The 15,079-nt window shown below is 53.7% G+C and overlaps 1 protein-coding gene across 1 annotated transcript in view; it reads right to left on the bottom strand.

Moving 5' to 3' along the window:
• Positions 1-8,221: 8,221 nt before the first annotated feature.
• Scn5a (sodium voltage-gated channel alpha subunit 5) overlaps positions 8,222-15,079 on the bottom strand; it is a 96,581-nt gene continuing 89,723 nt past the window's right edge. Inside the window, exons 27-28 of the mRNA XM_050141582.1 lie at positions 13,907-14,177; positions 8,222-11,695 (exon numbers count right to left, since the gene is read on the bottom strand). Of these exons, the coding sequence (XP_049997539.1) occupies positions 10,458-11,695; positions 13,907-14,177 (1,509 nt within the window). The 3' untranslated portion in view covers positions 8,222-10,457. The remainder of the gene's footprint in view (positions 11,696-13,906; positions 14,178-15,079) is intronic.

Genomic DNA, 15,079 nt, shown 5'->3' with positions numbered 1-15,079 from the left:
TTAGCAATGCCCAAAGTGTGCATTAACGGTTTGTTCCTTGGGCGCCCTCTGTGGCAGCAGCAAGCTGCTGGGCGGTTACTCATCTCCCTGACTTGACTGAGCTACGTAAGGGCAAAAGCAAGCCTGACTTTGCTCGTTGTTGTGAGATGCTCCAAACATATTTGCTCCGTGAAGAATGGGCAGATGCCTCAGTTTCCTCAGCGAGTTTTGTGTTTCAGACTTTATTTAGTGACAGGAGGGAGGGGACCCCTCTGGCTCTGGAGCCTCTGGGCACCCCTGGGGTGGTTGCTAACGTCTTTCCGGACAGTTGGGCATCAGCTCCACTGCCCAGCACATTCCCACCCTTCCTTCACCTGTCATGGTCTCTGTAGAAGAGAAGACGCCTTGTCGGCCTGGCAAGGCAGGCAGGGGCAGAGGCGTGGCCTGGCGGCCCTGACCTGCCTGATCTCCAACTGGGAAGGACATAATTTTTCAGGGCCTCTGAGGCTAGAGCCCGGAGGCAGTGGGTATTGAGGGTGGCACTCAGGAGGTAGATGGGGAAGAACAGGGTGTGGGGTTGCCAGGGTGCCAAGAGTCCTGATGGGAGCTATGGCTGAGCAGGGCTGCCCATAGTCAAGGAGGTGACCATGAGCGTGGAGAGCATGTTTAGTGGAGATGAAGGGCTGGGAGGGGGAGGCAGAGGTTGATCTCACCCCTGCCTAGCCCTGTTCCTTGCCCTTTGTCTTCCTCACCCTTCTGTACCTCAGCCTCTGCTTTTCTCTGACTTGATCATCTAGAGCTTCTGAAGCCCCCGCCTTGGAATGCCTTCCTTCTGCAGGCTACCCACTGCACCCCAGCACCCCATCTCCACTCCTCCCTCTCCGGCGGCTCGGGCTCTGCTAAGCTGCATGTCCTCTCGTCACCTCGCCTCCATGTCTGTGGCACCTGGCACCAGCCCCAGTTCTGCCCGTGTTGGTTTCCTACACAGCTGCCCTCCTTCCCACCCCACTGCCCTAGAGGGAGGAGACCCAGCCAGAGAGACACTTAAATTGGGGTTCAGGTTTCCTGTAGAAGTCACATGGGTCCCCACAGAGCAGGGGATTGACTAGAGAAAAGACATACATGGTGGACTGGCAAGTGTGTGGAGCCTACAGGGTTGGAGGTCAGACTTTGAAAGGCCATTTCGCTTCCCCCAATGCCTTCTCCTCCTCCTCCATTACTCATGGAGGAACTGAGCCCTGGGCCATCTGGGTATCAGGTGATGAGGTCAATTTCTTGCTGCTTTGTGAGCATAGCCCTCGTCCTCCCTGGGCCATGGAAGGGACCTGTTGGGTGTCTCTAAACAATAATTCTGGAACTCACGGGGTGGGTGGCACTGGTTTGGAGGCTCTGCTTGAATAGCTCTCTACCCTCTCTCTGTGAGACAACCATTTAAGCAAGGAAGAGCCACCCGGGAGCTAGCCATGATCATCACCACACTGGACGTTCACAAGGTGCTTACACGATCTGGGGATTGCTGTGCCTTCCCGTGTGTGAGCAGACAGAGTCACGCACACCCCGTTTCACAGATGAGGAGGTAGAGACAGATCACACAGCAAGCCCCAGCCAGCATAACCACAGAACGTTGTGTCACTTGGGGAGGCTGTTACTTCCAAATGATGCTGAAAGTGTCTGTGTCTCTATAGAAAGTTCCCGAAACAGTGGCAGGGTTTCACCAAAGATAGAACAGTCAATCACTGCATGAAAAAAAGCTCAGTCATTAGCACCGAGGAAATTAAAATTCAAAACGCTAAGATAGAAAACAAAAACCAGGCTGGGTGGTGGTGGTGCACGCCTTTAATCACAGCACTCTGGAGGCAGAGGTAGGTGAACCTCTGTGAGTTCAAGGCCAACCTGCTCTACAAAGTGAGTTCCAGAACAGCCGGCTGTTACACAGAGAAACCCTGTCTTGAAAAACCAAAAGGGGGAAAAAAAGAAAAATGAAAAACACCCCACAACCTCATCCCTAAACAAACAAACAAACAAACAACAACCAAAACCATTTATGATCTGAGTGTGATGATCACACCCTTAAGCACAGCTCTTGGCAGGGGACAGGTAGACTGAGACTAGCCTAGTCTCTAAAGGGAGACCCCATCTCCAAAACAAGCCAGCAAATAGTTACAGAGACAGACCCACGCAAACAGGTAATGCTAACAGAAACAGAGACACAACCTGGAGTGTGAGGGCTGGGGGGTGGCTGGGTAGTAGAGGCGCATGCCTCCAACCTGATGATGTGAGTTTAACTGACTCCTACAAGTTGTCCTCTGACCTCCAGATACCCAGCTACACACACGAACACACATGTAGGGCCCTGGTCTGCCCCTGTTCCTGGGGTACATTTGCTAGGACAGTTTATGATCAGCTAACTAAGCTTCCTGTGTGTTTCTGTGCTCTCTCTGCCCCACCTAGTGATTAGCTGCAGGGCATTTACTCCTTTGTTAATTTCCCACCTGCCTGGGTGGAGATCCTTGTGCAGCAGTTAGATACATAAGGATTTCTCCAAGTCTGAATAAACTGGCATTCGGCTGGTCTCCTTTCGAATGACCCTGGTCTCTCTGTGTGTTCTTTCAATCTCCAGGCTCTTGCCCGATTTGCGTACGGTGCAGTGGCGTGCGAACTGTACCGAGGGTGTAACACAAAATCGGATGTTATACACACACACAGACAGATAGACAGACAGACAGACAGACAGACACACACACACACAATATAAAGGCAGAAATGTTAAAAAGGGTGATTCTATTGTGTGTAAATTATACCTCTCTAAAGAAATCTAATTTGAAAACAGTGAACTGTAGAAGGGGAGAAGACAGGATGGTCACTGTGTCACACTGTCATTACAAGAATGGAATCTATAAAATGACTTGGAGACTGAAATAGATGAGCCTGAGTCCCTTGGAAAGCATTCTGGACAGAGGATCAGCCAGTGCGGAGGCCTGAACCAGGGGTGCTTGGAAGCCAGCAAGAGAGATGTATGACTGGGTACAATAGGAAGCCCAATAAGGGCCGAGCAGGAGGTGGGGAGCCATGCCTACCATGCATGACCACGGGGGGGGGGGGGAATTCTAGAGAGTTCCAGCGAGCATGGGTCTGAGCAGAGAAGGCTGTGTTAGCTGGTCCCCTGCTGACGGATAGGCTAACAACCAGGAACAAGAGCCCGTCAGGAGGCCACTGGGAGAATAGAGAGCATTGTGGCAGCAGCAGAGGTGTTGAGAACCGCCTGGACTTGGGATGTGCTCTGAAGGCAGAGCCAACAGGATTTCCTGCCGGATTGGATGTGGGGTGTGAGGGAAAGAGAGGAGGTACGGATGCCATCAGAGTCTTTGGCCTAGGAAGCTGGAAATCCAGCTGGGCATCCCCGTGGTGGACACTCAGTGGTTTTAACTGTCTCCTGGAGCTGACCTGTGGGTGAAGTCAAGGCAGATGGAGGCTCAGGTCAGCCCCCCTCCTGGCTCTGTCCTCGGGATGGGCTGTGCATCCTGGTTATCCCGTTACACTTTATTTATGGCCTCACTGGCTTTGTCATTTCTTTGTCTCCTGCCTGGGGTAAAGGCTATAAATGTGATGGATTGGTACAGGATGCGGGAGGCCCTGCTAAACTGGCCTCTTCTCTCGGGTCCTGCAGTGGAGACGGGGGCTGGCTCTGACTGTCCAAAAGAGGGGTGTTCCCCTGACAGGGTGAGTAGTGGACAGATGATTTCCAAGCAGAGATGGCCTTAAAGACAGATCCTGGAGGCAAGCCTAGCCCTGCTCTGCTCACACCGACATTACACAGTGCTCCACATACCACTGGGCACAGGTTGGGACAGATAGGACAGGACACACTGCTGGTCAGCCAGCCCATATCCGGGCTTCTGCTGGGACCTCACACGCTTCTCAGGCATCCGAGCCAGCCTGTCTCTCCACAGAGGCTGCGGGTGGGTTGTTTCTTGTCAGCAGCAGGTGCCTGGCATCTGCCCAGGATGCCAGCCCTGTGAGCTGGCATGGGAGGAAGTACTTGTTAGACTGGCCATTGCTCACACTGGGCTCAGGCTGGCTCATCTCTCACCGCTGTTGCCCAAGGTGGCTTGGGTTACCCACGAAGACTGATGCTGGCTGCTTGGCCTTAAGGCCCCTGTAAGACACCCTGCACCTCAGAGAACTGGGCAGCTGTCACCTTCTGTCATTCTGAGCAAAGTCCCCCAGCACCCTGTCTGCTCGAAATCTCCCTGGCCTCTTTGCTGTCCTCCATTCCTGGGAAAATGCAGAGGCTTGTGGCCTAAGAGGGTTTGGGACGGGAAGCCTGAGATTCATTCCTCACATTTTGGATATAGGTGAATCCCTGCGGGTGGAGATACCGCATAGGCCTGTATCTGGCTTTCTTCCAGAAAAAGGCAGAGCAGAGGTTAGTACTGATGGGACGGGGGTAGCTGGAGACCTCGGGAGCAGGCAGGGCTCGAATGGAGTGGGCCAGGTGAAACCACAAGTTAGGTTATGATTAGCCAGGCTGCTGAGTCTGCAGTATCCTCACACCTCATTATGCTGGGTGCCAGGACTATGGCTGGAGTCAGGGCTGAGCAAACAGCCTGGCTTGGCCTGCTGCAGCCTTTAGTCTGGTCAGAACACTGGGGGCAGGGCACAGGGCGCTGTGGCAGCACAGATCCTGAAAGAAGCCAGGGTTGGGAGGCACTGGGGGGTTCCCCCGAGTCCATTAAAGATCTCTGTCACACCCTTGCCTTGCCCTTGGTCACCTCCCTCATTGTGGCCTCTGCCTCTAGGAGGCCCAGGCATATTTCTCCCTGCCCCTCCCCACCTCCTGGACACTGAGTCTAGTGGCTGTCAGGGCTGATGGTGGAGGGTTGATGGCATGGGGCAGGGCAGCTGCCAACGCCGTGGCCCAGGGGCGAGAGCTGACGTGTGTCCCTGCCAAGGGCTGAGATTCTCGGCTGCATGCCTTTCCCCTGGACACAGGAGCTGGCATCTGCCACTCCCAGTCATCCACGGCCCAGACCCCAGCCTCGCCCCCATTTGGCCCAGTGACAGCTGTAACATTTTAGTAGGCACAGGCCTCCTCTCGCAGCCTCCAGCCCGGTCCAACCACAACAACACTCTCCAAGACAGGTGAAGGCTTACCTCAGGGAGCTGGGGAAGGCCCCACATAGAAGAGATTAAGAACCCCAGACTCGGCCAGGCGGTGGTGTCGCATGCCTCATGCCTTTAATCCCAGCACTCTGGAAGCAGAGGCAGATGAATCCCTGTGAGTTCAAGGCCAGCCTGGTCTACAAGAGGTAGTTCCAGGACAGCTAGGACTATTACACAGGGAAACCCTGTCTTGAAAAACAAAAACCCCAAAAACAAACAAAACCCTGACTTCAAGAACAGTGAGAGAGGATCTAGCCTGAGGTACCGGGTATCCCTGGAGTGTGGGAGAGAGAAGGCCTGTACAGCCCTGTGGTGGGGCAGCAGCCTCAGACTCCTTTTCTTCTCCGGAACTCTATGGTTGGTGCCCACCTTCCACGCCCAGCCTCTGAGGGAGGGCTCCAGGACTCAGCGGTGAGGAAAAAACATGAACCCACTCCTGGTGTTTCTCTCAATTCTTTTTCAGGACGTATGTCTGTGAACCACATGGTGCCTGGTGCCACAGAGCTCAGAAGAGGGCGTAAAATCCCCCGGAACTATACTACAGTTACAGATAGTTGTGAGCCGCTGTGTGGGTTCTGGGGATCAAACCCAGGTCCTTGGGAAGTCATGGCTCCTAACCACACAGCCATCTCTACAGTCCCTCTGGTATTTCTTTTAAATTCTGCCCTGTGGAAATTTTCATGAGACATTTATTTGCCGTCCCCTGGCAGGGACCACACAGACACTCCCCTGAACTTTCTACATGTGTGAGACAGGCTCCATTAAGTCACATGTCCCCACCACACAGGATGCCATGGGGCTTTGGGTTCTGATGCGGATTAAAAAGCCGGTTGTGGCCTACTGGCCTAGGATGTGGACTGCCCTTTGAAAGGCCCTGGTTGGCTGGAGGGAAGCCAATGAAGGTGAGCAAGGGTGACCAGCAGTGTCAGGATGGCAGATTATCGTCTTTCACATGGGATCACTTATAAGGGATGTCACTCAGACCCCTTAGTCTTGTTGAGGGTGGACAAGAGTCTGAGAAAGCCGAGCTGAGGGTTTCTGTGAGCAGGTTCTTTGGAGAGTCTTATTAGTGTTCTGTGTCCAGAACCCTGGGCCTTCTCTTGAGGAAGGGCCAGGGCGACAGGTGTGTGCTGCCTCCTAAACCCAGGCTTTCCGAAGGGGGCTTCTGGAGGCTTCTTGGGGAACTGTGATGTGTCGGACACAGAGGACAGGGCCTTGCTGGGCAAGCTCAAGTACATGGTGATTATCTTGGCAGGGGGCTGGGTGGTCCCACGGGTACCTAAGGACACAGATCACCAGGGATCGTGACAAAGGAGCATCTTGTGGGAAGCTGCAGAAGGCACAGCCTGGTTCTCCTCACAGCCCACAAAAGTGTCCCTAACTCTACAGCTGGTCTGGAGAAGGCACCCAACCACTCTGCCCCTAGCACTGGGCATGCTCACGCCAGATTGAGACCCCAAGGAAAGTGATGGTAGTCTACTGTTCCCCAGGCAGAAACGCCACAGGCTCTGCTTCTTCTCACCCAGGCCCAGGGAAGGGCTTCCCACTGAGTGAGACAGTGGTGAGCAGCAGCGAGGGGCAATGAGACTGGTTTCTGTTCCATCAGGGGTCCTGTCTGCCCACCACTCCGTAGGCATCTGTAGAGAGGGAGCTGGAGAGGAAGCTTCAGGATGAGGGCCTGTGGGGTGGGGAGCTGGGGCATGTCAGGGAAGGCTCCCAAAGAACACTCCTGACCCTGAGAAGAGTGAGGGCTGTTCTGGGTAGAGGGAGCAGCAGCTGGTGAGGCAGGAAGAGCCCGGAGCCTTGAGGGCTGGAGAGATGTTGTTACAGAGGTCAGTGGGGCCAGAGCCCTTGATCCAGAGGTAACAGAAGCCACAGAGCAACTTTATGCGGGGTTAGTTGTCTTGGACTGAAATATCACCCTGGTCACTGAGGGAAGAATGTGGAGTGCATGAAGTTAGCCAAGGAAATGCTTGGTGGTCTCCAAGAGGCAAGACAGACTCTCTAACCTAACAGGGAAGACAAGTGAGAACTGAGCAGTGGAATTTTGGAGCCACTGAAGAGATGGGGCCCCAAGGCTTGGACGAGGAGTGTTGGTATCAGTGTGGGCATTAAAGATGGCATTAATAGACCTGGGGCGAGGCAAGGGGTCGAGTTCAGCACTAGGTGGTTCTGGCGGGAAGGTCTAGAAACACAGAGCAGGCTGCTGAACACACCGGGCTGGGGCTCAGTACAGAGGTCCCGGCTTCTTCAGAGCCACATGGTCCACTTTTTCTGGGAGGGCGCAGGGATGGGAAGGCACAGCCGAGAGCCCAGAGGAGGCAGGACAACAAAAGAGAAAAGCAAACCCAGTCCAGCAACCCAAGGGTCCGATTATAAGGTCCTGAGGGCCGCTAAAGGCACAGAGATAGGGTGTGGGGCTGTGGGAGGACCGAGGGCAGGCTTGTTGGACACACGCACAGTTCTATGCAATGGAGCGGTCTGGCCGTGGACAGCCGAGATGTTGACCATCACTGAACCGCACAGTTAGTTAAGGCGATGGGTTTGATGCTGTGTGCATCTCACCACTGTTAATACATTCTGAAACAGAAGCCGGCCAGCCTGACCTGATTCCCAGGTAGGGGAGGGAAGCACTTCCTTGGGCGACCTGCTGCACAGAGCTAGGGGTTTGCAGACAGGACAGGGGGCGTACCGAGTCTAGCCACAAGGAGTCCTGCAGGCTGGCAAAGCACATGGGCATGTGGAGAGCGGGCTGGCAGCATGGAGCCACGGTGGACAGAGGGACGAAGGGAGGAGTGGACGCCCTGAGGCCGTCTCGGGCTTGGCACTTGCAGGGTGTGGTTTCCCCTCTCCATGGTGCCCTAGAGCAGGAGGTGCTGCCCATCTGCGCCCCGCTTGTGTTGGTTGAATCCCTGCCTCTGTTCAAGGCATTCTTGAGTCCTGACCGCTCTCTCACCACCTCCACTGTCATTCTCCAGACCTGCTCAGGCCAAGGCCTCCACACAGCTCCCTCCAGCCTCTGCTGCCTCGCCCCTTCCTTGGTGACCCCGTTACACCCCAGCCCAAGAACAGGCACAGACCAGGTCATGTAAGCCATTTATTAGTTTGTTTGAAAAATAATGTATTTCATTTATACACGAAGCTTGGTGAGAAGTGCTCGTTAATTTCAGACAACACCTGACACGTATGCATGTCCCTCCCACCTCCTGTCTACTCTCTTCTCTCCTCCTGCGCACCGCTGGGCCGTTCTAGAAAAAGAGACTGTGCTGAGCCAAGGAGTTGGGGCTAGCTGACTCCCACCCTTGGCCATCCTGTTTGCAGCCAGCCCCGGGCACCTGTCTTAAGGCTCCGAGGCTTTCCACACACTCAAAACCACAGTGTCCTTCCGGCCAGCTGGGATGGCAGCCCTGCCAGCCCCAGGCCACATTCCTGCCTATGCAGCCCGACTCGGGTGCCAGGGAGGGACACATATCTCTCCAAGCCTTGAGAGCAAAGCACAGATCTACAAAAATAAGATTTCCACTCAGAGAAACGTCACCAGGACAGTTAAAACCCAGCTCTCCCCACACGGGACTCAATGGGGACACTGGATAAGTCTCCAGGGGTGGGTGGGGCTGGGGCTGGTTGCCACCAAGGGAACTGAGGTGGCAAAAAGAAACATAATACTTGACTCGCCCTCAGTGCCCCCCTTCGGCACTGCCACGAGCGTCCAGCCCTCCGACAGCTCGGCGAGGTAGGTAGGAGCAGCCAGCCTGCAGTGGGCAGGTGAGACTGAGGTGGCCTGTGAGGTGGGTGCCCCCCAGCCGAGGGTGGCTCTGCTGGAGAGCTAGACTTGGGCAGCTGAGCCCCAGCTTGCTCAGGCTCCACCAGCCAATCGCATCACCTCAGTGGTTTCTCTATATCGAAAGATTTGCATATGCTAAATAGGATTGTCAGCAGCTGAAGAGGTCACGGGGATAATTGGACGAGTAAAATTATTTTTTCCCTGAAAAAAAGCCTTCTCGGAAGACTCCTGGGATGGTCAGACCCCTGCCCTCAGGGATCCTGAGTCCAGACAAGTCCAGACCCTGTGCTGAGCCCCAGTGCCACACTGCCTCCTTCCCCAATAGGATCAATGGCTTGTGCCCTCCCACAGAACCACGTGGAACCATCCAGGGCCTTTCTCTAGGCAGGGCCACAGTGTCTGACGAGGAGCGAGAGCCTTTCCATATGCGGTCAGAGGCAGAGAAACCCCAGGGAAGCCTGGGAAATGGAGACCACTTCCTTTGTCAGATGGGCTGTGCAGCTGCCATGGCTGGGCACAATTCAGTGGCCCACGTGGATCAGCCTTCTCTTCCCTTGGCTTGTGGGCAGGGCCTGCCACAGCCCTGGAGTAAGCTCCGTGCCTGACTGTGAGTGGGGCTGGCCCTCCTCATATCCTTGGGCTCCAACATTAATACTCTTACAGGAGAGGGACAAGGAGCAGAACCCGTCTGAGACCTAGGCTGCTCGTCGGGAAGCTTTGAATTTTCTTAGCACTGACCTCAGTGGAGCCTGAATAGAAAGGAAAATGGGATCCTGGGGACAACGGTGTGTGTGTGTGTGTGTGTGTGTGTGCGCGCGCGTGCAGAGTGAGCGCCACAGGAAGAAGCTCATGCTTCAGGGCCAGGGAGAAAAACTTGTCTCCCTTGGAGCAGCTCACACTTGCCCAAGGGGCTCCTGGACCCCCGTGGCCTGTGTGTGGCCCCAGTGTGTGAAGTGTGTGCACACGTGTGTGTGAGTGAAGGGCTTAGGCCTTCCTGGCTCCTCAGCCCACATGACAGGAACCACATTCCTCCCTTGGGGCATGAAGACCCGAGGAAGCCACACTGGATCCCACTTAGCTTGGAGAGCAGAGTCCGGGCAGCTCCGCAGACACTCTTGTTCAGGGTTAAGGAGAGGCAGTGTGAACTGCAGATGTTCATGGAAAAAGATGTTCTTTGCTCAAGTAAAAAAATATCAAATATAATAAATCTATGAAAGCCTGTTCACAACATGGACAGTGTGTTTTCCATTCCACCTCAGAGGCTGGGAGAGAGATGCTGTTCAGAGCCTGGCCAGACAGGCTCCAAGGGTGTGCCAGGCCTCCGGGGACAGGCCTCTACCAATAGGGGTTCCTTCTGCTGTTCCTGGCTTCAGTGCAGAGACACAGAACTCTGCCTTGTGGTTCCTCCAACTCAAGGCTCATCTGTCACCTCTACAGTCCAAAGCCAGGAAGGCCTCAGCTGACAGTGGTTTTAACTGCATTCAGGTACGTCACGATTCAACAGGGTGTGTCACGGCTATCGGGGCCAGGCTCACACTATCGATTCTCGGTCCCTATCTGGAGATGGGGGGAAGTCGGCGAGATCCTCACTGCGGCTATAGTCCGATGCTCGCACTGGGAGGTTATCACTGGTGGCTCTCGTGACACTGTCGTAGGATGGGGGGAAGGATGTGGAGGAGATGGAGGAGCTGGAAGGCGGACCACTGCGCCGGGAGAAGTTCTCATTCATCATGTAGGCAATGAGGCCCTCTCGCTCAGGGGCATCCTCGTCCGAGAGGCCACTGCCCGTCTGCTGGCGGAAGAGGAAGGAAGCATGCTTCACGGACCGCTGCAGTAGGTGCCTCCGGAAGGCCCGCTGGATGACCGTGGCTGACACCTCTTCATGCTTCCGCCGGAGGGTGGTGGTGATGGGCTCGTAGGAGATCTTGGAAGGATTGGCTGCCATGAATTTCTCCTCCATCTGGATCTTCAGCGCGTCCATTTCTCCGGACTCCCCGAGCACCCTCTTGGTGAAGGCGAACAGGATATCCATACAGTGGATGCGGTCCCCGCTCACCATGGGCAAGTCCATGTTGATGAGGCTTATCTGGTTGGGCTTGGCGATGCGGAGAGGCTCGGACAAGGCGTCTGCAAAGTCGGACAGGGCCAAATACTCAATGAACTGGGTGGCCTCGGGATCGAACTTCTCCCAGATCTCATAGAACATGTCAAAGTCATCCTCGCTCAGGGGCTCCGTGCTCTCTTCCGTGGCCACACTGAAGTTCTCCAGGATGATGGCGATGTACATGTTGACCACGATGAGGAAGGAGATGATGATGTAGGTGGTGAAGAAGAGGATGCCCACCGCCGGGCTCCCACAGTTCCCCCGGGAGCCATTGCTGTTGGGCAGATTGGGGTCACAGTATGGGGGCCCCGTGTTGAGGATGGGGCTGAGGAGGCCGTCCCAGCCGGCTGACGTGGTGATCTGGAAAAGGCACAGCATGCTGTTGTCGAATGTCTTGAAGTTGAACATGTCGTCTATGCCAGCTTCTTTCTTTACATTGGCTAAGTTGGCCATGCCGAAGATGGAGTAGATGAACATGACGAGGAAGAGCAGGAGGCCGATGTTGAAGAGGGCCGGCAGGGACATCATGAGGGCGAAGAGCAGTGTGCGGATCCCCTTGGCTCCTCTGATCAGCCTGAGGATGCGGCCAATTCTGGCCAGACGGATGACCCGGAAGAGCGTCGGGGAGAAAAAGTACTTCTGGATGATGTCAGAGAGGACAGTGCCTGTGGGATACAAGCAAGACTGTGGCCACCATGACATCTCTACCCTCCTTCCAGCCCAGGTTCACTCAGGGCAAGTGCATCTGTATAGAAGGCCAGGTCAATGAGACAGTCTAGGACTTGGCCCCGGCTTGCCTCTATGATCTAGGAGATGAAGATCTATACTAGATGGCTTCTCGGCACTGTTCTACTTGTAAGGATGCACCTGTACAATGGAGGTGTGCCGGGACACTGTTACATGTGTTCTGAGGCCAGAGGGTACGCACTCAGCACTGCAGCGGCCCAGCAGGAACCAGAGCTGAAGGCTTTCTGCTCCTCACTGCTTAAAGTATGGGCCAAGGACCATCAACCTAGGGCTCTCCTGGAGGCTTACTGGAGATGTAAAATCTCAGCTCTGCCCCAGCCATTTCCTCTTAATGCATCCAGACACTGCCCTGCAGCTTCATGGGGCACACTGCCCTGCAGCTTCATGGGGCACACTGCCCTGCAGCCCCCTGAGGCAGACTGCCCTGTGACCCCATGAGGCACACTGCCCTGCGGCCTCCTGGGGCCCCCTGCCCTCCTTACCTCCACCTGGGGCCCTGGGGGCATTTCTGAGCCTGCTTCATGTTTTAAATGCCTGCCCATCACCGCCACAGCAGGGATGTTTGTCTTAACCTTTGTTTAGATGTAGATGACATTTATGGCAGAAAGGCAAAGGCAGGGTGATTCCAAAGGCAGATGTGCACTCATGGGAATGGAGTGGGGGGCCAAGCATTTGACTCTGAGCCCAGCAACAAAGGAAGATATATACGGTCAAAATTAGACTTCATTGAAGTTAAAACACCTGTGCTCCAACAGACAGCACAAAGGCAGGAAAACAAAGGGAGAAAGGGAGGGAATAGTTTTGGTTTGTATATTTGATAAGGGACTAGAAAGTTGAATAGATAAAGCACTCTTGCAATTCAACAATAAAAAAGATAAAATACTCTAATTTTTAAAACGAACCAAAGTTTTTGAACAGCTGTTTTCTATGGAAGACAAACGGAAGGCTAGTGAGCACAGGGAAGACTTTCAGTTTCACCAGCCACCAGGGCATTAGAAACAAAAGCCAATGAGGAGCACTCTCTCCAGGACGGCTGCAGCCACCGTAAAAAGCCATCGTGTGTGCCGGTGAGGAGGTGGATTAATGGGAGTTCCCATCACCAACGCTGAGTATGTGAAACGGTGCAGCCATTTTGGAAAATGGTTTGATAATTCTTGAATATTTTAGATTAGTGGTTGCCAGGCGTGGAAGGACAGTGGACGTGGAGAGGGGTTACCAGTGGTCAGAGTCTCTCTTGGGGGTTGTCTAGTACTACATAGAGGAATGGTTGCTCAGTTTGGTGACAATCATGTTCCACATAACAGTTGTCAAGCCAGTGTAGGCCATAGCGTAACAATGGTTCTCCAGGATTGTACTGCCCAGTGACCTTCTTTGTGTTAGACAAATTCTGTGATGCTCACGCAATGATGAAACTGCCTAATGACACATTTTTCAGAACATATCCCTGGTGTGAAGCAGTGCCTAATGGCATTGAAATCCATCCACAGAATGTTCTCCATCAAGTGAATTTTAAGTTAACCTTCTGTGAATTTTATAGTACGTGAATCACATCTCAATAAAGCTGTCACAAGAATTTGGGTTCTGGGGCTGAACAGACATGGTGAGGGTCTTGTCTGTTATGTTCTTGTCCTGCGTTGTTCCTCCTCGGGACTTAGCACACAAGTCGGACTGTAGGATTTCTATCTCCCAGGAATGAAGGAATGATCTATGTCTCCTACACTATCAGGTAATCTACCTCTCATCCTTAGGGAATTGACTTGCCTCTTCTTCCTTCAGCCTGGTTGTCAGCCTCTGTCTGGAGGGTAGGGGAGTCTCTACAGTGGCCACTCCTTCTAGCCTCAACCCTGAAGTGTTCACATAGCTGTGCCCCAGGGAGAGTAGGGTCAGGATGGCGTATGGGCTGTCTTCAGGTTGGCCACTTTGGCTTGAATGCGCTCTCCCAGAGAAGTTCTATTCAGAGTGATGTATACATCTGTGTGTGTGTGTGTGTGTGTGTGAGAGAGAGAGAGAGGGGGGGGGAAGAAGGGGGAGGTGAGGAATACAGAGAAAGAGGGTGAGAGAGAACAGAGGGCTGGATTAGAAGCATGGCCTGGGCAGGACTTCTCGGTCCAGCCAACTTGCATACGCACCCACGATGGACAGGATGACCACCACGAAGTCGAAGATGTTCCAGCTGTTGGTGAAGTAATAGTGGCGCAGGGCAGCCATCTTGACAATGCACTCGCCCGTGAAGATGGCCACGAAGAGCAGGTTGATCTTAGCTAAGATGTTGACCTTCTCAGGGCTCTGGTCGTCTGTCTCCACCATCATGGTCACCATGTTTAAACAGATGAGGAACATGATGGTCACGTCGAAGGCCTGCTTGGTCACAATGTCGAATATGAAGCCTTGGTACTTGTTCTAGAAGAGGAGAGAGGGGCTCAGTGCAGCAAAGACCCTAGGAGACTCTGCTGCCAGTCAGTCCCCACTGTATCACACATGCAGAGGAAGACACCACGGAGGTAGACCAGCTGGCCCGCCTGCCTACACCCTATCCCCTCTAGGCAGGCACTGAGGCCCAGTCCTGAGACTCCCCCCTCCACCAGGCCATCCTGGTAGACTTCAGGTGGACCTTCAGGTAGACTTTTATCCTGCGTTTCAGCACACCAGCCACTGTGCTGCTCTTTTTTTTTTTTAATTCTTTAACTCTATTTTTATGGGCATTGGTGTGAAGGTATCAGATTCCCTGGAACTGGAGTTATAGACAGTTGTGGGATGCCATGTGGGTGCTAGGAATTGACCCTGGGTCCTCTGGAGGAGCAGTTAGTGCTCTTAACCACTGAGCCATTTCTCCAACCCCCACTGAGCTGCTTTTTAGTATTATATCCTGGAGGTTCAAGGTCAAAGTTAAACTCCAATCCTAGTACTTGTATGCCCTCAAATTAACATGCTTTTCTCTATGCTTTTTTGTTTTTTTTTCCAAGACAGAGTTTCACTGTAGTTTTAGAGCCTGTCCTGGAACTAGCTCTTGTAGACCAGACTGGCCCCAAACTCACAGAGATCTGCGTGCCTCTGCCTCCCGAGTGCTGGGAATAAAGGTGTGCGCAACCACCACAAGGCTAGTACATGATATTAACCACTGAGCAATCTCAGCTACTCTATGTTTATTGTAAATGAGCCCAGGTTATTTGGAAAAAGAGACAGGATTAAAACTACATTCTCTCTCTCCCTTTTTCTCTCTCCTCTCTCTCTCTCTCTCTCTCTCTCTCTCTCTCTCTCTCTCTCTCTCACACACACACACACACACACACACACACACACAC

The sequence above is a fragment of the Alexandromys fortis genome, unplaced genomic scaffold, assembly GCF_014885135.2.
Source record: "Alexandromys fortis isolate MF-2015 unplaced genomic scaffold, M_Fortis_MF-2015_v1.1 scaffold_44, whole genome shotgun sequence".
Classification (NCBI taxonomy): domain Eukaryota; kingdom Metazoa; phylum Chordata; class Mammalia; order Rodentia; family Cricetidae; genus Alexandromys; species Alexandromys fortis.
This window is presented reverse-complemented; position numbering and strand designations above follow the sequence as displayed.